The 24,687-nt window shown below is 48.6% G+C and overlaps 1 protein-coding gene across 1 annotated transcript in view; it reads right to left on the bottom strand.

Moving 5' to 3' along the window:
• The window catches only part of EMILIN2 (elastin microfibril interfacer 2), a 56,191-nt gene that overhangs the window by 1,306 nt on the left and 30,198 nt on the right, over positions 1-24,687 (bottom strand). Inside the window, exons 4-7 of the mRNA XM_039243200.1 lie at positions 21,483-23,411; positions 3,390-3,803; positions 2,790-2,822; positions 2,155-2,283 (exon numbers count right to left, since the gene is read on the bottom strand). Of these exons, the coding sequence (XP_039099131.1) occupies positions 2,155-2,283; positions 2,790-2,822; positions 3,390-3,803; positions 21,483-23,411 (2,505 nt within the window). The remainder of the gene's footprint in view (positions 1-2,154; positions 2,284-2,789; positions 2,823-3,389; positions 3,804-21,482; positions 23,412-24,687) is intronic.

Raw genomic sequence — 24,687 nt, forward strand, 5'->3', positions numbered from 1 at the left:
CCCGTGCTGTCACGAGGCGGGCGTGGAGAAGACCGCCTACCCTTGATGGAAGAGCTCGCCCGCTTTAACATTGCTGGCGACAGGATACGACGTCTGCGGCAGTGCCGTGTGCGTGCCCAGGGGTGATGACACAGCGTGCGCGCCTACCTCCCCTCAGGTTTAGCAGGAAGGCAGCAGCCCCCCCAGATCCTGGTTCCAAGGCCAACTTAGACTAAGCCTCACAACCTGTGTGCTGGGCTGGGCACAATATCCACAAAAGGCCCGAGTTGCCTCGTGAGGAGGCAAGAGCAAAAGAACCCACAAAGCTTGTCACTAACCCAGGAGAGGCCACGGCCAGCCCTCCTCGTGGAAGAGCCAGTCCCCCGCACAGGACCAGTACACAGGCAGCATCCACTCGTGGCCAAAAATAGGCTGGCATTCACTGAGCCAGGGGCCCACAGGGTCTGGGCCTGGGGAAGCAGGGGAGGTGGCGGCCAGAAGGAGGGGGAGGGCCTGAGGAAGCGGAGATGGGTTGGCAGATAGACCATTTGCAAGGTGGCAACTGTAGATGCCCCAAAGCCCGAGGCGTTGGAGCCCACACCTCAGGCCAAGAGTGAGAGAATGGAGGGCCCAGGAGCCGGGAAGGGATCTCACAGGCTGCCCTGAAAAATGGTCAGAAACAGCCAGGCCCCGCTGCTCCCTTCCCCAGCTTTTAATAAGTAATGTGGAGCTCCACAAGTCTTCCTAGGCACCGGGCACGTGGCCATCCCCCCACCCCCCCGCCCGAACTTAGACTCTGCTTGTGTGCAGGCCTCACTCAGGGTCACCCGGAATTTGCTGGGGACATGTTGGACAAGAGAAAACAGTTCTGGGCTGTGTGTCTCCAGATGTGAAAGAGGTGTCAGTCACCATCCCTGCTGGCAAAGGTCACTGACCGACCCATCAAGGTGGACAAGCTGTCTCTACCACCCAGGCAGTGCGGGGTGAGGGCCCCAGGGGGGGACCTGGGCTTGTGGAGAAAGTGAAGGTCTTTGAAAGCAAAGGTACTGCCCAGCCTGCCTCCGGGTCTGGAGAACAGGGTAAACAAACAAAGGTAGAGCCCTGACTGTGACTCCGGTTGGACCCCAAGTTCTGCAGGTAACTTCTATGCTCACTAAAACCTAACCCTTGTCCTAGGGACAGTGGGATTTAGCTACATGGTGGCCAGGCAGGGCAGACACAAGAGTGAGGGCTGAAATCTCTGCTGCGAGGGAACTCTGTTCCATCTGCCTCCTTGGAACCTGCCTGACCACCTCCTGCCCCCACACCCGTGCAGCTCCTCAGGGGCACCCCAGCACGCTGCCGTCTGATGGGCTCAGAGACGGGCCTCTCCAGCCCTGTGAGCTACCCGGGAAAGGCTGCCTGGGCCCGGCCTCACCCCAGCCTGGAGCTGTGCTTCCCTGATGGAAGTGGGGCCCTGATACGCCTTCCCCTTATAGAGGAGACAGGATGCCTATGTCCGGCCTTTCGGGAAGAAAGCTCCCATTCTTTGTCCCCGGGGACAAAGGTGGACAGAAGCCCAGGCTCAGGTGGGGCGGGAGGAGGAAGCCGGCACCACAGGAAGCCAGGGAGACCTCTGTCCTCACCAGCTGGCAACTCGACCGATGCTGCAGGCAGGCCCCCAGCCCATAGCCAAAGTGGTTCTGTTCCAAAGCAGGAGCTCCCACGACCCAGTCCAGCCCCTTCCGGAAGGAATACTTTAATACTCTTTTTGGCTCTTCATGAGCCACAAGCTTCCGAAGGAGGCAACGCAGGGGTGGGCTCTCACCTGTCCTGTCGCAGGGTGTTGGGACAATAGATACTGAGGAAGACCCTCTCCGGGGGCTTGGAGGACAGCGAGGAGCGGCCAGGGGACAGTAACTGGTGGGCAGAGAGAGCCCAACAACAGTGCCGAGGACTGGTATGCTGATCTCATGACTAGAAAATGTCCCTGCACACTCACCCACCCACCCTGCAGCCTGGCAGCCAGAAACTTCTTCATAAAACCCCACAAATCGGGGAAGAGCAACAGGAGCCAACTGGTCCCTCATGTACCCACAGCTGCTCAGGCATCTCGTGCGTGGCGCCCCCCCCCCCCCCTGCACACAGGACGGGGGCCGCAGGCATGTGGAGGCTGTGCACAGCCTCAGCACTCACCGGTGTTGGGGTTGTACACGTCCCCATCGTTTACCAGCACTTTGTTAAAGAGGACGACACCCCCATCGCTGGGGAAAGGCTTCTGGGTGAGCCCCGCAGAGAAAGACACCAGAGAAGGCACTGGAGCCCCTGGAGCAGAGAGGACATGAAGTGTTCATAGAGGTCGGGGTGTGCCAGTCTGGAGAGGCAACCTCAAGGTGCACAGCACTGAGGGCCAGGCCAGTCCTTGTTGGGTCGGGGGCGGGGACAGTGAGCAGAGGAACCAGCAGTGGCTGGGAGTGGACATGTGAGACCATGTGACACTGCATATGTGAATGTCGGGGACTCAGGGCAGCCAGGGGGTGGGGAATGGGAAGCTGGGCACGGCCCCACCAGGCAGAGACCCAGCCCGTGAGCCTCCCCGCAACCTCCAGGGACAGGAAAGATGTGTGAGGGAAAAGTCCTCATCTCCGGCATGACTCAGACCCTCTCAGGGGAGCAAATCGTGGCAGGGGCCTCAGTCCCGTCCACAGAGGTCTGGCCCTCAGCTGGTGGGTGCAAAGGAGCTGGGCTGGGCCCCCACCCATGCCAACAGCCCAGAGGGAGGAGGCCGCGAGGAGAACCAGCCTCCCACCAGGGTCTCCCACCACACGTACCTGGGGAGGCCACAGGAAGTGAGCGGGGGTATCCTGAAAAACAAGACGGGAGTGGGACATCAAACAGAAGCCCCTCTTTCTCCCTGCTCCTCACACTGTTCCTGTAACTAGTCCTAGAGCAAGTGTACCCCCTCCAAGCTGTCCTCCCAGAAACGGGCACACCTGTACCCCCACTGGGTCTGCTCCCCCACTAGCCCCTTCTTCCCAGAGCCGAGAAGGTCCCTCAGGGCAAGCTGCCCGGGGGGCTAGGAGCAGAAAGTGAGGCTGGAAGAGTGAGGTACGGATGGGAGGGGGGGGAAGCGTGCATGGGCAGACAAATGAACAAACAGCTTGAATATAAACATCCCTACTGCGTGTCCTCCTGGGAAAGGCACACTTGGGGGGGCACAGTGGATCCCTGCAGCTCGGGGTGGCTGAGCAGCAACAAAGGAAGAACTGCTGAGGGCAGATGTGTCCCCTTGTGCCTCCTTGTGTTCCCGGCCTTGACCCTGCCTGTCTGCCAGCCGTGGGAACTCGCACCCAGAAAGACCCTACAGCAGACCCCCCAAGGCTCAGGCTGTCCCTCCATATAGTGTCACCGCTGCCCCAGGGGGGCCTTACCTGGTGCTCCTGCAAAGCCCTCCACGCTGGGGATGGGCTCCTGCCCCGTCTGGCCATCCACTCCTTGGGGCAGGCCCCGCCCTGACACGCCCATCCTCCCTGGAGGCCCGGCCTCTCCAGTCTCCATAATGACTCCAGTGGAACCAGGCAGGAAGGGCATCCCCGACCAGCGTGGCCATGCTGGTGGGGGCAGGGGCTGCAGAGGTCTCTGGGGTAGGACAGGCTGCTGGCCTATGGGCAGATGTCTTCCAGAGTCTTCAGGAAGTGAGGGAGCACTGGGTCTCGGCAGAGGGGTTGGCTTGGGATGAGAGGCTTCCGTGGGGGCCTCCACCAGCCCTGGGAGGGAGGGCTTTCCAGGCACCTGTGGGGCCTTACCTCGGGGTGGGGGCTCCAGGGCTTCTGACGGTTCCTCCGCTGGCCGTTGGGAAAGTGGAGAGAAATGCAGTGTTAAAAACCTCAGACTTGGGGCGCCTGGGTGGCTTAGTCGGTTAAGCGTCCGACTTTCGCTTAGGCCATGATCTCGCGGTTCGTGGGTTCGAGCCCCGCATCGGGCTCTGTGCTGACTGCCAGCTCAGAGCCTGGAGCCTGTTTCAGTCTGTGACTCCCTCTCTCTCTGACCCTCCCCTGCTCACGCTGTCTCTCTCTCCTAGAAATAAATAAAACATTAAAAAAATTAAAAAAAAAAAAAAAAAAAAAACCTCAGACTTGACTGCTCAGCCACAGATGCCTCTGGCAGTCTTGATGGGCAGGGCCCCCTGTGAAGATGGGTGCTTGGTGGCTGTCCCCGAAGCATCAACAGGGTCCTAGGCACTGCCCTAGGGCAGCACAGAGCGGCCACCACAGCATGGGGACAGCAAGCCTCACTGCTTCAGAAGGGGGCCACAGGTCAAGCTGCCCTCAGGTCATCCAGGAGCCGATGAGCAGATCTGCGGGGACCCCCTGCCCAGGGGCAGGGCCGGGGGAGGGTTTCAGCCTCTGTTTCTACGGAGTACTTGGAGTTCTCCAAAACAGCGCCCTTCTTGACCCCAGCATGGAAACTTCTGATTTCATCATGATGATACCATGAGTGTGTCACAAATTACTGAAAGGGACCTGCTGACCCCAACCACTGAATGTTCTTAGTCTCGGGGTCACTAGGGATGGCTTCATAAGCTGGGGCCCTGCTAAGAGCAGCAGATGCCCCAGTGACCCCAGCAGGTATCAGGGCGTTCAAGCCACCTCTGCATCAGGCACAGAAACACCCGTGCCTCTTGCCACAGCCCTAAGATCACCAACTAAGGGGATTTCCACGGGAAGAAGTTTCTGATTCATACTTCCCTGCCCTCACGGGATGGCGCTGTGACAGCCAGGAAGCTGCCACACCTTCCTCCTATGAATACGTTCCTGGAACGAGCCTTCCAGGAAGGCTTCCTGAGGGCCCACCAGGCCTCTAAAAATAACTGGGACTGGTAGATACCAGCCTCAAAAGCCAAATCCCCAACGACTTCCTCAGTCTGTATGGTGCCTGCAGTGTGTCCAGGTTCCAAAGCTATACAATTATATCCAGACAAAATCAGTGATTGCGTTTTAACCCACTGTCTAGTTTTAAAACTCACGAAGGTAACTATGGTCATCATAAACGTGCTCCCCTTCCACCATAGAGCCAGATTGCTCACCCGCCCCCCACCCCCAAGGGAGGCTCTTTCTCAAACAGCCTTTCCTGACTGGTGCTCCATGAGAGGATTAAGCCCTAAAGAGAATGATTCACCACTTCTTCCGTCGTCCCAAAGATAAAACAGAGCTTACACCTAGATGCAGAGAAGAGAATTCACATGGTTCAGTAGAACAGCATCAGGCCTTAATTCTCTTTAGAAGAGCCGTTGAGAAGGGCTGGGACAGACAGACACTGAGGCAGACGGACTACAGGCATGTGGACACCAGCCACAGTGGAGGACAGGAGCGCGAGAACATGGAATCTCAAAGTCTACACACTGAATTAAGAAGCTCCCACCCCCCTTTTCCTGCTCAGCACCCAGGACACTTATTTATAGCTTAGGTCAGGGATAGGGAGAATCTTCAAAGTGACCCTATAAGAAATCCACCAGCATAAAATCTTACCAGTGCCTCAGCTTCAAATATGAACCACAGTCAAGATCGCTTGATGTCCAAGGAAAGCCTCTGATAAGAAAGACTAAAACAAGCCATCCAACCTACTAATGAAAAGGAACTCTGAGGAAACACACAATGCAAGAAAAATAAAGATGTAAAACCCTCAAACAAAAGACACAGTCCAAGATGCAAGAATAGATTGGTATAACAAAGGCATAATCAGGGGCACCTGCATGTCTTCAGTTGGTTGAGCGTGCGACTTTGGCTCAAGTCATGATCTCACCATTCATGGGTTTCATGCGCTAGTAGTCCAGAGCCTGCTCGGGATTCTCTCTCTCCCTCTCTCTCTGCCCCTCCCACTTGCACTGTCTCTCTCTTGAAAGGAAGAAAGGGAGGGAGGAAGGAAGGAAAGAAGCAAAGAAGGAAGAAAGAACTTAAAAAAAAAAAAAAAAGGTAAGACAAGAAGACAAAACGATGGACAATAGGAAGGAAATCATAAGAAATTTAAGGGTCAATCCAGAAATCTTTCCTGAAAAAAAATCAGAAAAATTGGGACATAGGATGATGAGGTGGTAAGGCAAGAGTTATCAAATACTCACACATACACGTAATTTTACTTCAGCACAATCATTGAATAAAAGACCTAAACCAAGACATAATTCAGAACACTGAGGAAAAGAGGAGATCCTACAAGCTTTCAGGGAAAAAATGAAAATGTGACTTCAAAGGGCATCATCAGGTTTGTCAACAACAGTAGTAGAAACTAGAAGACAAGAGAACAACAAGATCTTCAAATTTTGAGGGAAAAAATTGTTAACCTTGAATTCTATACCCAACCAAAATTTCCATCAATTGTGATTCAAGAATAGATATTTTCAGACATGGAATATTTAAAAAACAAACAAGGGGCACTTCGGTGGCTCAGTTGGTTAAGCGTCTGACTCCAGCTCAGGTCATGATCTCATGGTTTGTGGGTTCGAGCCCCCATCGGGCTCTATGCTGACTGCCAGCTCAGAGCCTGGAGCCTGCTTCAGATTCTGTATCTCCCTCTCTCTCTGACCTTCCCCTGCTCATGCTGCGTCTCTCTCTCTCAGAAATAAATAAAAACATTTAAACAAATAAAATAAAAAACAAAAAACTATCAGGCCCCCCCTTTTTTATTTTTTAAAGCTCATTTTTTGTTTTGAGAGAGTGAGAGCAAGCAGGGGAGGGGCAGAGAGAGAGGGAGAGAGAGAATCCCAAGCAGGCTCTGTGGTGTCAGCACAGAGCTGGATGTGTGGCTTAAACTCACAAACCACTAGATTATGACCTGAGCCAAAACCAAGAGTCAGATGCTCAACAGACTGTGCCACCCAGACACCCTCAGGCCCCTTTTCTTAAAAAGCTTAGAAAACATAATCCACTGAAACAAGTAAACTATGAAAAAAAGAAACATATGGGGCGCCTGGGTGGCTTAGTCGGTTAAGCGTCTGACTTTCGCTTAGGTCATGATCTCGCGGTTCGTGGGTTCGAGCCCCGCGTCGGGCCCTGTGCTGGCTGCCAGCTCGGAGCCTGGAGCCCGTTTCAGTCTGTGACTCCTTCTCTCTCTGACCCTCCCCTGCTCACGCTGTCTCTCTCTCTCTCCTAGAAATAAATAAAACATTAAAAAAAAAATTAAAAAAAAAGAAAAAAAGAAACATAAAAAGAAAAGAAAGTCCATGACAGGAGAGAGGTTCAAGAAATTTCTAGGATGGTAGTGAAGGAACTTTCACTTGCCCTTAGCAAGTCCAGAGAATAAGCAGTCCGGATTGGATCAGAGAGAGAACTCCAGAAGGGAGGTCATGAATTTAAAAAAAAAAAAAAAAAAAAAAAAAGATCTGAAGATCTGATACTTTTTTATAGAATAGAAACTTATATGGTAGGGGTGTCCTAGGGTAAGAAGAATCCAAAATAGATACATAAGATCTAGCAGATAATAATACAACACTACTACTAATTCACAGAAAAGCAAAACAAAAAGCAACATAATTATATTCAACTATATTGAGCTATTTAGCTCATAACGGCATAAATATTGGCGGGGCGCCTGGGTGGCCCAGTCGGTTGAGCATCCGACTTCGGCTCAGGTCATGATCTCACGGCTCATGGGTTCGAGCCCCGCCTCGGACTCTGTGCTGACAGCTTAGAGCCTGGAGCCTGTTTCAGATTCTGTGTCCCTCTCTCACTCTGCTCCTTCTCTGCTCATTCTCTGTCTCTCTCACTCTCTCAAGGATAAATAAACATTAAAAAATTTTTAAAAAAATATTGGCTACTGATTTTTGTGGTGAATTCTAGTGGGAGTTGGGGAGGAGGAGAAGCAGAGGAGATATATAAACTAACGCCTACAGCTGCTACAGGATAATGTCTAAATACTATATATATATATAATATCTGTATGGAGAGAGATCTAAAAGTAATAAATCAATTTAGAAACAGAGTAAATTTCAGGGGGAAACAGTGAAAAGAATTGCCCGTGGCTCTCTGGGGAGCTAGAAACGTCAGGGACAGGTGGGGACAGGGGGCTGGTTTTATTATAAACCTCTCTGTACTATTTTATATTTTATGAAACATAACTGCAGGAGACCCTCACCGAGAGCCTGCGTCTACCCTTGCCCTCGGGAGCAAGCACGCCTTCCCGCGCTCCGGGTCGGTCCTCCCTCCCCTCCTCCTCACAGGGAGCCCCTGGCTCAGAGCCCTTCCTCCCGGCGGCCTGCCTTCCCTCTGGGGGACTGACCCGTCCACTCCCTGAGGCCTCTTTCCTTGCCCCCACGGCTCCTGCTCTTTAGCACAAGTCGATGTGTCTCCATCCAAAATTTACAAGTAAACACTTTTCCTCCGTCCTCAATGGACCGCAATCGGCAAAGTACCAGCCCCTCACCTTGGTCCGTCTTTCCTTACGTGTTCCTTCCACACCCTCCAAACCAACGCTCTTTCTCTGAAAGCCACCACTGTTCTCCCGGTCCCCACATCCAGGTGCTCAGTCATATTCATTTATTCTCTCTCCCTCCCTCCCTCTCCTCAAAAATCTGAAACCATTTTCCAATGTTTATAAAATCCAATCAAGGGGCGCCTGGGTGGCTTAGTCGGTTAAGCGTCCGACTTTCGCTTGGGTCATGATCTCACGGTTCGTGGGTTCGGGCCCCGCGTCGGGCTCTGTGCTGACTGCCAGCTCAGAGCCTGGAGCCTGTTTCAGTCTGTGACTCCCTCTCTCTCTGACCCTCCCCTGCTCACGCTGTCTCTCTCTCTCCTAGAAATAAATAAAAATAAATAAAAATAAATAAATAAATCAAATCCGATCAAATCCCTTCTGACATCCTGAATCCCTGTCACCTGCTCCATCTCCTCCCCCGGCAGCCTCTGTCCTCACTGGTGCCCAGCCCTCCTCTGAGCTTCCCCGCCCACACGCCTTCGCATTCAATGTTTACACTTGCTAGAAGAGCCTCTTCCGGCACCCTCACCGAAGTCCCGGTTCTGAGATGACCACCACTGGGAAGCCATCGTGGATCTGCCCAACTGAGCTTCAATAATCCTGCCTCCAAACCCTGAAGCCCTTTGAACCTCTGAGGGCTCCTTCAGTTTTTAGTATTGTTCCTGTCATGCTGGATGATGAGCAGTTGAGGACACATCTTAACGATCTTTTGTCCCCAGGGTTTGTCACAGGGCCTGGCACATGACACTGCTGACATTTAAGCGTGTAGTGAATGAATGAAGGCTGGAAGGAGATCAGGCACCATGGGCCACACCCTAATTCCTACCAGCCATTGCCTTAGGCACCCTAATTCTGCCAAAAATAATTGTCATTCTGGGGCCAAATAGGGTAATGCTGGTACGCAGAGATGGTGACGACTTTTATGTCCATCACTCCCTCAACACCCAGTCTTATCACACCGAGTGGAAGGGAGAGGGAAAAGAATGAACAAATATTCCCCTTGGGCCAAATATCTGCCACTGATCTCCCTGGTGAGTAGGCCCATGCCTGCTGGGAGAGCCGACTGCTCCAAGACATCCTGTCACCTCACAACCAAGCCAGACAGAAGAAAGCTGTCCAGGGTGGAGTCATTTCCCAGCCCTGGCTCGCCCACCTCATGCCAGGTGTTTCCAATGCATACGCATTTATTACAAAGTTGTAACAGACTGGACAGCATTTTGCTCATTCTGGAAAGATCACTCTTGGCAGTGGATGGCTTTCTGAGCCCAACATGTGTTTCTAATTCAGAGAGTGACCATTTGAACTGCGTTCTCCCGGAGAGCCCAGTGTTGCTGCCCGTAGGGTTACGGTGTGAGGCTCATGCAGGATGGGACAGGCCCCACGGTGCTGACTTGGGTCCAGGAACCTGCCCCAGCCTGCGGTCCTGATACGCCTGTGTGGCCTCAGGCAGAGCCACAGCCTCCCCCCAGACAGACCTAGTACCCGGGGAGGGAAGGCCGCCCCTTCGCCTCTAGAGTCTATCTTATTAAAAGCCAATTTTGACATCACTGCAACAAAGACCTGCTGAAGAAAATCCTCCCTAATCCTGGGCTCACATGCTAAGAACGTGTGTCTGGCTCCCCTGACAGGAGTCTCTGCCTCCGCAGCCGCCAGGGAAGCCTGAAAGGAGGCCAGCAGCCACGAGAAAGTAAACCACAAGAATGAGGGCCTTTAGGTGTGCCTGGCAGAGTGGTGGGGACTTGTTACACAGCCAGAGGCCAGGAGGACAGACGGTGACCCCGGCTGTCAGGGTCTGTGCTCGGGCCCGGCTGTGTGAAAGCCACTGACCCCTCCTGCCTCATCCACCCCATCCATTAAACGGGCGGCCCCACGGTGCCCTCCTGTCAACCAGGCAGAACTGAGCATCAGTGAGACAGAGGAAGGGTGTGAGTGCGCTTCCCAAGCAGGGACACACCCGCAGGTGCGAAGTCCGACTGAGGGGGCATCGGATCTGCCCGGGGAAGCCGGGGTGCGCCTGCAGGCCACAGGCCAGCAACGATGTGAGCACTTCCAGGTGGCCATTAAGACTTAGGACTTCTACAAAAATCCCTCCAAACACCAACATGCGGCCGGTGAAGTCGGCAGACCACCAAACACTCCGTGCCAATGAGATAGGGGCTGCCTGGAGGAAGCGGCTACTCCTGCTCCTCACAGAAAGGCTGACATTCAAGGACAAGGTGGGGGTGGGTGGGCAAGTGGAGGGCCGCAGGCATGCCCAGGGCTGAGGAGTCAACTCAGGAAACCAGACTTGTTCTGATGACACATGAAAGGAAACCGGGTCTTTGCAGGAATGGCGCTACCTGGAGCAGATGGTGACCGGGAAGCTGTTGTGGTTTGGGCTGGAACTGAGGGTGCCGTGTTGCTAACACCACGGAGGGGCATATGGCCTCCTGCTCAAGAGGGCGAGACAACGAGTCCCGATGTGACCAAGCAGGCATCCCTGGAATAGAGCTCAACAGCGAAAATGGCTCTACATTTCTGAAAAGTCCAACCTAGAGAACACAGAGATACAGACACAGCTGTACAAATACATCTGAAGTGGGAAGGAATCTGCAATCACAGAATATCAGGGTTGGAGGAGGGGTGGTCATGGGTTCTCACCTAGCTGAGTCTCCGCATCGCTTGGGAATTTTTTTTTTTCTTTTTTGGTAGAATTTCACAACCTGATTCTAAAATCTCTGTGGAAACGCACAGGGTCTACACTCCCTGGTTTTAAGACCTACCACAAAGCTACATAATCAAGACATAAAGCATGTCATCTCAGTAACTGCAACAGTCCCCAATTGGACTAGCACACATGCCTGTCCACTTTTGTTGCTGGTGTGGTGACCAAGTCAGGGCTTTCCTTCTCTCTCCTCTTCTTTCCTCCCTGCTTCTCCCCTTCTTTTGGGCACATTTCACCCTGCTGCCTTTGAGATGTCCTTCCTTCTGCTTCTGGGACCAGAGCTGGGAGGTGGGGGTTGGTTAATAACAAATTTAATTACAAATTCCTGGGTCTCACCTCATCCCTGTTGAGCAGGAATCTCCTGAGTGAGCCCAGGAATTCTTATTTTTTTAAAGCTCCCAGAGGATTTATACATGCAGCTATGGGAGACCTCAGCCCTGAAAACACCATGGTTCTAAATTCAGTGGTTAAGATGCAGAAAGGCAGCTGCAACTGACCCTCACCAACGCGCATTACAAACCCCAGACACCCACAGGGTAGAAGGGAGCACATTGCAGGAGTCAGGGTGGTCTGAGAGTATGCAGTTTATTTTAGCCTTTAGATAAAGATAAATAAAACCCTGACTTGGTTCATCATGCTATCTTGGACCTAAAATGGCCCCAGACCTATCTGATTTCAAGTTGAAGGCCCACACCATCATGGCTATGGCATCAGGCCACTCTTCCCCTGGCCAGGTTTTATGGCTAAGTATTTAGAAAATACGTGCTTTTTCATTCTTGTAGCACAGGGTGAATTAAGCAACTTGATAAAGATGGGATTCCTAAATCTCTAACACAACTAAATGAAATGTGTGTAGCATAATTCAAGTACTAGGAGAAACAGCCCTCAGACATGAGCAGAAGAGGCAGAGGGGATTTGAAAAAGGAAGTGACACTCTTGTCACTATAGTCTGTTGAAACAACATCATGGCATCTAGGCAGGCATGTCCCTTCTTGGAACTGAGGCGCAGGGAAAGAGAGCTTCCCTGATGCACAGAAATCTCCCTCTGCCCACCATCTCCACCCAGCGGGAGCCCTGGGTTTTTCAACACCAGGAAGTGCCATCTCTCCCACTGTAAGTGGAAACGCTGGAGTCCAGCTAGGGCTCAGCGTCTGTGTCACACAAGAAGTCTGGGATGTGCCGGCTATCAGAGAGGGCAGCCAGCCACAGCCTCGCTGAAAACGTTTGTTACAGGCCTGGGCAGTCCTCGGGCTCAGACAGGAAAAGGTACCTTTCATCCATGCTGGGAGCAGACCCTGGAGCTGCCCGCCACAGAGGAACCCCTGTCCCCCAAGATGCTGACCAAAGGAAAGGGAGAGGGCTCTGGCCAGAAACACTTTGCCCCGCCCGTGCACAATGGGAGTGAGGGTGCCCGGGCAGAGCGCCAAACCACTATGGCCTCATCAGACAAAAGGACAAAGGATTTATGAACCACCTTGTCATTTGGAGCCTAACTTATCCCCAAGTGCTGAGCCTCTTTTTTTTTTTTTAATGTTTATTTTTTTAGAGAGAGAGAGAGCATGAGTGGGAGAGGGACAGAGAAAGGGGGACAGAAGATCTGAACCAGGCTCTGTGCTGACAGAAGAGAGCCTGGTGTGTGGCTCAAACTCACAAACTGTGAGATCATGACCTGAGCCAAAGTTGGACGCTAAACTGACTGAACCACCCAGGCTCCCCAGTGCCTCTTGTCAACAAAAGTATTTGAATGTGAATCCTGAATGCTAGGGAGGGGAGATTTCTAGGCTTTTTACACTTTCCACTGCCCCCCCCCCATTTAAAGAAAAAGAAAGGGAAAGTGAGAAAATCCCCCACTGACTATCTAGAGCTTTCCACAGAGCAGTCAGGAGCCGGACACCCAGGGCTCTCCTCCCTTGTCTGCTGTGTGGACAGGCCACTCTGACTCCTCTGAGGCTGAATGCCTGGGGGGTTGTAGAAAGAAAAAGGGAGAAAATTTCAGCCATGAGCAGATTAAACATCTATTATAGGGGGCAGAGGGTTAAAATAATAGGTAATACTGATTGAATGAATACCAGGGGCCAGGCACTATTTAATACGCCACTCTTTATGAGTATTAATCCTCTTTAAACCAACTTTTTGAGATCAGCAACATTATTATTTCCAATTAACAGATGCAGAAAGTAAGCTAATTAGGTAGATAAATAACTTGCCCAAAGTCCCAGAGAAAGCATGGAAGTAGCTGGGATGGCAAACCTGGGAAATAATAAGCACTTCCTGGTTCAAAATCCTCTGATCAACATTAAAAAAAGGGGGGCGGTGGTGGTGCCTGGATGACTCAGTCCGTTAAGCAACAGACTTCTGCTCAGGTCATGATCCTGCAGTTCTTGAGTTCAAGCCCCACCTCTAGCCCTGTGCTGACAGCCTCAGGGCTCAGGTCTCAGGCTCAGGTCAGTCATGATCTCATGGTCCATGATTTTGAGCCCCGCTGCATCCAGCTCTGTGCTGACAGAGCCTGGAGCCTGCTTCAGATTCTGTGTCTCCCTCCCTCTCTGCCCCTCCACCACTTGCACTCTGTCTCTCTGTCTCTGTCCTCTCAAAAATAAACATTAAAAAAAAATTAAAGGGGTGCCTAGGTGGCTCAGTCAGTTAAGCCTCCGACTTTGGCTCAGGTCAGTCATGATCTCATGGTCCATGATTTTGAGCCCCGCTGCATCCAGCTCTGTGCTGTCAGCTGAGCCTGGAGCCTGCTTCGGATTCTTTGTCTCCCTCTCTCTCTGCCCCTCACTCACTCACGCTCTGTCTGTCTCTCTCAAAAATAAACATAAAAAAATTTTTAATTAAAAAAATGTAAAATCCTCTGATTGTTTCTCATCATACTTACAATCCAAATCCTTCACCATAGCCTATAATATCCTTCATGATCTGATCCCTTCCTCTCTGACTTGCCACCCTCCCTTGTTCACATACATGATAAAACTAGCATACTGAGTTTTTCAAACAGGACAAACTCATTACTGCCTCAGGGACTTTGAACATGCTGTTCCCACTGCTTGGAACACTTCCCACAGATCTCTGCAGAGTCTTGCAAAGAGATGACCTCCACTGAGCAACCCTCCCTGACCACTCACCTACAATATTTTGTGGTCTCCCATTCTCCATAAACTTACTCTGTTGTGTCTTTCCTCACAGGCTGATCACTAGCCGAAATCAGATCAGCATTCAGCTTGGCTGTGCATTGTCTTCCTGCTAGAGTGTGACATTCACAAGGGCTGGCACTCTAGCACTAACACACAGCCCAGTTCATATCAGTTGAATGCATGAGTATATGAATGAATGGGTGGGATGAAGGGGGGCCAGGAGAGGGGCATCATACCCACTTTACTGGGCTGAAGGTGAGACACTGGGTTCTTCACCTTTTGGAAGTTAGGCACCTCTCTGAGTCCTAGATGAAAGCCATAGGAACTTTTAATCACAACAACAACAACAACAAAAGCCAACATTTACCAACAGTTTCAAGAGTCCCTCAAAAATCCTCAACAAGAGGATCCAACAATACATAAAAAAAAAATTTATTCACCACAACCAAGTGGGATTTATACCTGGGATGCAAGGCTGGTTCAATATCTGCAAAACAATCAGTATGATTCATCATATCAATACAAGAAAGGACAAGAACTACATGATCCTTTCAACAGATGCAGAGAAGGCATTTGACAAAATACAGTATCCTTTCTTGATAACAACCCTTAAGAAAGTAAGGATAGAAGGATCATACCTCGAGATCATAAAAGCCATATATGAAAGACCCAAAGCTAATATTATCCTCAATGGGGAAAAACTGAGAGCTTGCCCCCTAAGGTCAGGAATAAGACAGGGATGTCCACCCTCATCACTGTTATTCAACATAATATTGGAAGGCTTAGCCTCAGCAATCAGACAACACAAAGAATTAAAAGGCATCCAAATCAGCCAGGAGGAGGTCAAACTTTCACTCTTTGCAGACGACATGATACTCTATATGGAAAAGATTCCACCAAAAACTGCTGGAACTGATCCAGAAATTCAGCAAAGTGGCAGGATATAAAATCAATGCACAGAAATCGGTTGCATTCCTATCCATCAACAATGAAGCAACAGAAAGAGAAATCAAGAAATCAATCCCATTTACAACTGCACCAAAAACCATACAATACCTAGGAATAAACATAACCAAAGAGGTGAAAAATCTATACACTGAAAACTAGAAAGCTGATGAAGGAAATTGAAGACACAAAAAAATGGAAAAATATTCCATGTTCCTGACTAGAATGAACAAATATTGTTAAAATGTCAATACTACCTGAAGCAATCTACATATTCAATGCAATCGCTATCAAAATAACACCAGCATTCTTCACAGAGCTAAACAAACAATCCTAAAATTTGTATGGAACCACAAAAGATTCCGAATAGCCAAAGCAATCTTGAAAAAAGAAAACCAAAGCAGGCAAGATCACAATTCCAGACTTCAAGCTATATTACAAAGCTGTAATCATCAAGACAGTATGGTACTGGCACAAGAACACTCAGATCAATGGAACAGAATAGAGAACCCAGAAATGGACCCACAAACATATGGCCAACTCATCTTTGACAAAGCAAGAAAGAATATTCAATGGAATAAAGACAGTCTCTTCAGCAAGTGGTGCTGGGAAAACGGGACAGCAACATGCAGAAAAATGAACCTGTATCACTTTCTTATACCATACACAAAAATAAACTCAAATGGATGAAAGACCTAAATGTAAGACAGGAAGCCGTCAAAATCCTCAAGGAGAAAGCAACCTCTTTGACCTTGGCTGCAGCAACTTCTTAACATGTCTCCAGAGGCAAGGGAATGAAAGCAAAAATAAACTATTGAGACCTCATCAAAATAAAAAGCTTCTGCACAGCAAAGGAAACAATCAGCAAAACAAAAGGCAAACGACAGAATGGGAGAAAATATTTGCAAACGACATATCAGATAAAGGGCTGGTACCCTAAATCTATAAAGAACTTATCAAACTCAACACCCAAAAAACAAATAATCCAGTGAAGAAATGGGCCGAAGACATGGACAGACACTTCTCCAAAGACGACATCCAGATGGTCAACAGACCCACAAAAAAATGCTCAACATCACTCATCATCAGGGAAATACAAATCAAAACCACAATAAGATACCACCTCACACCCGTCAGAATGACTAAAATCAACAAGTCAGGAAACAACAGATGCTGGTGAGGATGTGGAGAAAAAGGATCTCTTTTGCACTGCTGGTGGGAATGCAAACTGGTGCGGCCACTCTGGAAAACAGTATGGATGTTCCTCAGAAAATTAAAAATAGCACTACCCTATGACCCAGCAATTGCACTACAAGGTATTTATCCAAGGGATACAGGTGTGCTGATTTGAAGGGGCACATGCACTCCAATGTTTATAGCAGCACTATCGACAATAGCCAAAGTATGGAAAGAGCCCAAATGTCCATCGACAGATGAATGGATAAAGAAGATGTGGTACAAGCAATAGCACTGCTAGGAATTTACCCAAGGGATACAGAAATGCTGAGGCATAGGAGCACATGTACCCCAATGTTCATAGCAGCACTCTCCACAATAGCTAAAACATGGAAAGAGCCTAAGTGTCCATCAACAGACGAATGGATCAAGAAGATGTGGTTTATCTATACCATGGAATACTACATGGCAATGAGAAACAATGAAATCTGGCCATGTGTAGCAACATGGATGGACCTTGAGGGTGTTATGCTGAGCGAAATAAGTCAGGCAGAGAAGGACAAATACCATATGTTTGCACGTATAGGAGGATTAGGAGGAACTTGACGGAGGACCAAGGGGGAGAAGAAGGGTGGAAATGGTGGGGGAAAGGGAGAGAGGCAAACCATGAGAGACTCTTGAATGCTGACAAAAACTGAGGACTGATGGATGTGGGGGGGAGGGGGGGATGGCATGGAGGAGGACACCTTTGGGGATGAGCACTGAGTGTTATGTAAAAACTAATTTGACAATAAACTATTTGTAAAAAAAAAAAAAAAAAAAAAGAAGATGTGGTACATATGAACAATGGACTATTACTCAGCAATCAAGAAGAATGAAATCTTACCATTTGCAACTATGTGGATGGAACTAGAGGGTATCATGATAAGTGAAATTAGTCCATCAGAGAAAGACAAATATATGACTTCACTCCTATGAGGACTTTAAGATACAAAACACATGAACATAAGGGAAGGGAAGCAAAAGTAATATATAAACAGGGAGGAGGACAAAAACATAAAAGACTTTTAAATATGGAGAACAAACAGGGTTATTGGAGGGGTTGTGGGAGGGGATGGGCTGGATATGTGGGGGGCATTAAGGAATCTACTCTTGAAATCATTGTTGCACTATATGCTAACTAACTTGGATGTAAATTTTAAAAATTAATTTAAAAATTTGCATTAAAAAAATTCTCGGGGTGCCTGGGTGGCTCAGTCGGTTAAGCGTCTGACTTCGGCTCAGGTCATGATCTCGCAGTTCGTGGGTTCGAGCTCCGCGTCAGGCTCTGTGCTGACAGCTAGCTCAGAGCCTGGAGCCTCTTTCAGATTTTGTATCCCCCTCTCTCTCTGACCCTCCCCTGCTCATGCTGTCTCTCTCTCTCTCTCTCTCTCTCTCTCTCTCTCAGAAATAAATAAAACATTTTTAAAAATTCTCAGTCTTGTACACACAGACAGATATGTGGATGTTGGTTGCAACACAGTCTGAGCAAAACCTAGAAACAACTTCCCAACAGAAGGGAGTAAATAAATAAAACGGGGCTTATCAATGGAATGAGATAATATGACCTGTTGAAATGAATTAACTGTATCTATACCATGGATGAATATTAAAAATATGTTATATGAATAAAGAAGCTGTAAGATATTAAGAGTGAGACAGAGAGAATCTTTTTTAAAGTCCAGGGAAGAACATTTTCACAACAGGAGGGAGACAAAATAGACTTGGATCTATTTGTGCATCAGCTGAAGCCCCTTCTGCTCCCACACTGCTGCCTCCTGCATAATTCAGGTCCCCTTCAGGATGCTTCTAAAGAAAAGAACAGCATCTGAGAACAGGGTAGTGCACTGAGGAGAAACACCGGAGTTTGCAGCCCTGGTACAGCAATCTGGTCACTGGTTCAATCCTACATTATGCATCCTCTTTCCTGGGCCTTTTTTTTTTTTTTTTACCAAGGGAGATATGATAACTGTCATTAATATTCCTTCCCTCCCACCAGATACAAGCCACATCCCCCTTCCAGAGCTGACTTGCTCTGACCAACAGAATGTGGCAGAAGGGATGCCATGCCAGCTCGTAGTCCAGCCCGGAAGGGGCCCAGCAGTTTCTGGTTTCCCTTATGAGCCGGTCACCATGTAGTGTGAGTACCCTGAGACCACTGTGCTGTGAAGAAGCCCAAGTCAGCCACATGGAGAGAGAGAAAGACAGAGAATGGCCACATGGAGGAAGCCCGAGGGGCCAGACATGTGACTGCAGCCTTCTTGACCTTCCAGCCCAGCCAGGCCCAACTGCCAGCTGATTACAGCCAAGTGAGTGACTCAGGCTGATGCCAAATGGAGCAGAAGAACCGCCACACCAAGCTAGGTTCCTGACGCACAGAATAATGGAAAATGATACATCTTTGTGGCTTTAAGCCACCAAGATTTGGGGCAGATTGTTACATGGCAACAGATAACTGACCCATTCACGCCAACCCTCCTGCTTTTCTGGGCCACCCCTCAATTATTCTGGGCCACCCCTCAATTGTTAGCTCCAGTAACACCTCCTTCCTGAAGTTTCCCTTGTCACTCCACCTCCCTCTTTACCCCTCCAGCCTCTGAATTTTCAATTTCCTCAACCCTGAAGGCTTAGCTGAGGGGCTGTCTCCTCTAAGGAGCCCTCCCTGACCTCCAGAGCAGCCATAAGTGCTTCTCCACACACCCAGTATGCCTATGCACACTCCATTGCCATGACCATCCCTTTGTCAGCTTGTTTGCCTCCAGACTGTCACTGTCACATGCATTGTCATCCACATAATCCACACACATAGCTCATTGACTACCACATAATAGGGGCTCAGTAAGACCTTATGAACTAAAAGAACAAATCCTGATACCACTCGCTGGACCTTTACATACTATTGCATTCATTCTCTTTGCAGACCTGTGTGTCTTTACCACTGTGATGGAAGTTGCCTTGAGGGTAGGGATCATGCTACTTATTCATCTCCATGCCTCTCACAGAGCACTACACACAGCAAGTGCTCAATAAATGCTCTGTTGACTTTTAATTGGTCAATGTGTGACTTTCACTGTGACCTTAACTCCAGATTTACGCTGAGATCTCTGCTTCTCAGGCGGCAGACCTCCTAGACCTCGATGCTGTACAAGGACAGAGAAGGCTCTGCTTGTTTATTTTTGGCTCTTTTCAATCAATGGGATTCTTGAAAGGCCACACATTCTACATTCACAGCAATGAATTCATTCCAAAAGGGTAACCTTTTAGAAGCTACATTCCCTTTAAAGACATTCACCTTCAACTGCTACTTCAACAGACAAGTGTGAAAGAGTTAACACAGCTTCCCATACTGCCTGGGAGGTGCAAACCGACTGGAAATATCTGACTCAATCTGTTATTATAAAACACAGTCCAGTCAGCACTGTCACCACAAGGGACAATCATTCTATGAACACACACAGTGTTGTGACCTTTACTCAACATTCCAGAGATACAGGAGCTGTGTGGGCCTGGGAGGAGGGGAGGATTATAAATAGTGTGGGGTCGTGGGCCCAGCACTGGGGTGGAAGCCAGCTTCCTGGTCCTGGCTGGCCTGGGGACCTCCTTTTCTCTGAGAACATCTGAAGCATTTTCCCACCTGACTACTTTGGACCCTCCAGCTTCCTGGGGACCTGACCGTGACTCTCCTCAGCCAGGGCAGTGCTCACCTGTCTCTCATGCTCCAGCCCTCTGCTCCTTGGGTTTTATGACTCAGCTTGGACATGAAATCCCATAGGCTCACTGCAGGCCATGAAATCTCAGCTCAACGTGCGGGGGTCGTTGTCAATGTTGCTGAGCAAGGTGGAAAAGGTGACAAAAGCCCAAAGGGGAAGACAGGAGAAAACAGGGAGAGGGAAGGTCAGGAAGTAGGGTCCTTCTGGGCATATAGCTGGCCCTGAACAAGTCCTTTTGGAACCAGTAAGTCTGCATTCAACTCCGGGACACACAAAGGAGATGGGTGCTGGACTGGAAGACAATTCTTGGATGCAGCCCACCTGGGGTTCTCATCCTGGCTCTGCCACTTCCAGCTATGTTCCCCTGAGTACACTTCCCTCTGGGAAAGCAGAGGTTGTTGTGGGGCTCTATGACATGGCCCTGAGGGAACTAGCTCAGTGCTGGTACCCAGAGAGCACTCAGTAAGCGTGAACTCACTTTCCCTCCCTGCCTCCAACTAGAAAAGGCTGTCTCATTATCGAGGCTACCTACATGAAGGAATCCAGGTATCAGAGAAGCTCTGTCCTTCAGAGATGATGTGCTGAATGCTCAAGGAACAAAGAAGTTAACTTTGTTGAGTATATTGTTTCATGTTATTAAGGAACCATTCATTCATTCATTCAACAAACATTTGCTGAGTGTCTAATGTGCAGCAAGTGTTGCCCTAAGCACAACTGATGTGCTTTCTTGCTGGAAGCACTATGCAGCTTCAAACAGTTACTGCCCCTAAAATGCTTTTTGTCCATGGTCTTTGGAAAGGAATATGACAGTATTCTACCTGCCATCATCTAGGCCTTAGATTTCAGAGGACAGGAGATGGCCCAAAGATGATGATGACAAAGATTACAATGACATCCGCAAAAAAGTGCTGCTTATAGAGAAGTGAACAAATACGCATACGGGAGTCTCCCTAAGTATCCACTGCCGCAAGTTGTTATGACAAAAATCTGACCCCAACTCTAAGCTCCCCAACATGACAGTATATATAGATCCACATTTTGCCATCTTCCTCTGTGGCAAAGGAGCAGTTTTCAATTTGCTATGGACTGATAACTTTTGTAAAATGCACAGATGGTGCGTCTGAATCCTGCATGATGTCAGATTGTTTTAAATAAAAGTTTCCAACTACTTACTCTCAATGTTGGTTTTTATCTCATTGCCACTCAGCACCAGTGATTCACAATCTGGCACCAATCTATGAACCACACTTTGGGTAGCACTGAGGTAGTTAATTCCACAGACCATCCAAAATCTAGCATAATGCATATTGCAAACAAATACAAGAAATGGGATTGTAAAGGGCAACTTACTTGCTGATGGCTGAAATTTGATCAGATCTTGCAAGTCAGTAGAAATCTGGAAAACATGGCTATAGAACTGCTGGACTGAATTCTTCAGGCCAGATATGTCTCTGGAATGTGACCGGAGTGTCCCATTCATCTGTCTGACACAACTCCAGAGGCTGTTGACATGCTTGTTGAGCCCTTCCTTGATCCTCTGAAGACTTCCGGAGATGGAGTCCAGCTTGCTGCAGGCTTTCTCCATATGAGACACCCTGCTCTCAACCACAGAGACGTCCCTCTGGACCCCGTGCGTGCTCTCCTTACAAGTGTTCAGCTCAGAGAGGACCTGGTTCTGCAGCCGCTGCCACCTCTCCTCCAGGCGGTTGCAGCAATGAGCCATGGGGTCCTGGGGAGATGGGAGGGGCTCCATCGTCCTTTCCTGCTCACTCCCCTTAGAGAATCCCCCTACTGCAGCATTTTTACCTTCTCTACAACTGCTCAGCTCCTTCTGGAGATGATTCACATCATCTTCTGTATGGTTTAGTTGAGAATAAAGAAAACTAAAATCCTGTTGAAGCTTCTGGATGTTACGTTCAGCTTCTTGAAACTTCCTATGCATTGTGTCATTCAGAGATTTCAAAAGGTTCAAACTATCACCCATTATGTGGTCTTCTCCATTTGGCAAAGTATCTTCTATCCCATGAGGCTCTCTCTGAAAGTTCTGCAGACAAATATCCTCAACAACTTGAACTTTGTTCTTTAGGTGGTTTAACTCTATCATTACCTGTTTGCTCCCAGCCCCTGACACACCTGGCAGGGCTGAGGCTGCGGGTGTGAGTTCTGCATCAGTGCTGTTGGCCACCTCCAGGAGAACACTCCCCAGGCGCTCTTCCAAAGACTGGATTTTCTGATTAAGAAGTTGCTTCAAGTCATCTACCTCGCCATTAATGGTCCCCCGAAGGGTTTCTTCAATGTAGAAGCAATGTTCTTCTGCGTTCCTTTCTGTCACATTGATTCTCGCATCTAGTTCATTCCATCGTGCATCAAAGTCCACATCTGGCTCTGGGACTACAAGGCGGTCAAACTCGTTGTCTAGGCGTGCATTCAGCATTCTGGTGGCTTCGGCAACTCTTTCAATTTTCTGGTCTAACATCTTGATCTGTTGCCCAAAGTCACCATTCTTTTCACTATTACAGCAGTTGGACCGAGCTGAAGGATCGTGTACCCGGGCTCGAAGATCATTTATTTCCTTTCTCAGGTTTGTTTCCTTCTCTCCTATAAGCTCAATCACTCCTAGGTAGCTGCTCCCATAATCATCACACTGCTGTTGGAGACCAATCAGCTTGTACTCGCATGAGTTCTTCAGATCAGCCAGCTTTCTGTCCATTCCCTCCATGAGCTCCTCTCTTAGGGCATCAATCTTACTATCAACATAGGCTTGGTAGAGTTCATTGGTCGTCATGGTCACTGTAGGGCCCTGGGCAGCCTCCTGGAGCTGTTTGAGCTGTCCTTCATACCCCTTCACTTTCCCATCCAGCTCTTCCAGCTTGTCACTCTTGGTCTTCAGAGCATCCTTGACCTCGGCCAGTTCGGACTTGATGTCCTTCATGCCAGATTCCTTATTGTTGAGGACATCAGGAAGCTGGACAGTTTCTGTGTCTGCACCAATGGCACTGTCAGGCACTGGCTGGGGATGCAGGTTACTGAGCCATGATGCCAGCATTTTGCTGGCATCGTCCTGAATGGCATGTTTGAGGTTTTCATTCACTCCAGCAATTGAAGACTGGAGATCAAGAACTGTTCTTGTGAGTCGGAGAACCTTCTCCTCAAGCACCTGGATTTTCTTTTCCTGAAGTTCTTGCGGTCCCCGTTTTGGATCTATGACTTGACTTGGTTCTGTGGCACGAGTTGGTGACAAAGTCTTCCTGGGCTCTGAGACTTGGCTTGGTTCATTATCTGTAACATAGAAAGAGTTGGACATGACTTAACATGTTCTACCATTTCCCATTTTCTGCAAAGACAATAAACAGGGTACTTAAGGAATGCACTTAAACCTTCACTTATAGATCCCTTCTCACCACAGGCAATTATTGTGGTAGAGGAAAAAAGACTATGACCTTTGAGTCAAATAGCCCTTCCTTTGCATTCTGGCTCTGTTGTTTACTGTCTGCCCTTGAACAAGTTAATGAACTTCTGTAAACGACAATCCCCTCATCTATGAAGCAGAGGTACTATCTTCCCTCCTAAGGTTGTTAAGAGAATATATAGCACATGGTAAATAATAGGTAGTCAATGGTCTCTTTCACTCCAAAGGGAAATTTTTTTTAAGTTTATTTATTTACTTTTCAGAGAGAGAGAAAGCATGGTGGGGAGGGGCAGAGAGAGGGAAAGAGAATCCTAAGCAGGCCCCACACCATCAGTGTGGACCCCAACAAGGGTTGGGTCCTCAACCAACTGAGCCACCCACATGCCCCTAAAGGGAAATATTCTTAATCTACTTTGTCATAGGAACACATCATTCTCACATTAGTGAGCTGCAGCCACACCCCAATGGTTGACTACATACTGTAAAACCACAAGAAGCCACTTTAGTGATATCCACCCATTAGCTATTGGGTGGTATGATATCATATAAGCAGTAAGTTATCCTCCAAGCAACTCCTAAATGTTATTTTACTTCTGTTAGCATCGCTATGCTAAAAGAGTCTCATAAACATTGTTTAGCACTGTTATGCAGTTGGGGAAACTAAAAGCTCAAGAGAGATAGAGCAGTGACTCTACTGGCATCTAACAATAAAGCCACATGGTCATATACACTAAGGTTCACTAAATCAAAGACTATGAACATTGAATTTTTGATAATCCTACTCTGAGATATATACTTCCAAGGAAATAGTCTAAAAGAAAGAAAACAGTTAATAAGGATGATTGTGATGAGTCCTAAAATGAAAATAAAGTGATAGATACAGAGACAGATGAATTAACCAAAAAGAAAATTATTGAAACCTGAGGCGGTAGTAGCTGGGACGCAAACCACACCCCTGAACACATAGTAGGCTACAAGGAATACAAGAAAGGGGTTAACAATGACAACCCTGGAGACGATATGGAGACTGTCATGAAGGGTGGAAAAAATCAAACACAACATAGAGACTGCAATGAAATAAAATGCATTAAGGCACACTGAACAAACACTAGAAGTAAATGTAGAGTGCTGTAGAAATTTGAGTTT

Source organism: Hyaena hyaena, unplaced genomic scaffold (genome assembly GCF_003009895.1).
Source record: "Hyaena hyaena isolate Hyena2069 unplaced genomic scaffold, ASM300989v1 scaffold_222, whole genome shotgun sequence".
NCBI lineage: Eukaryota > Metazoa > Chordata > Mammalia > Carnivora > Hyaenidae > Hyaena > Hyaena hyaena.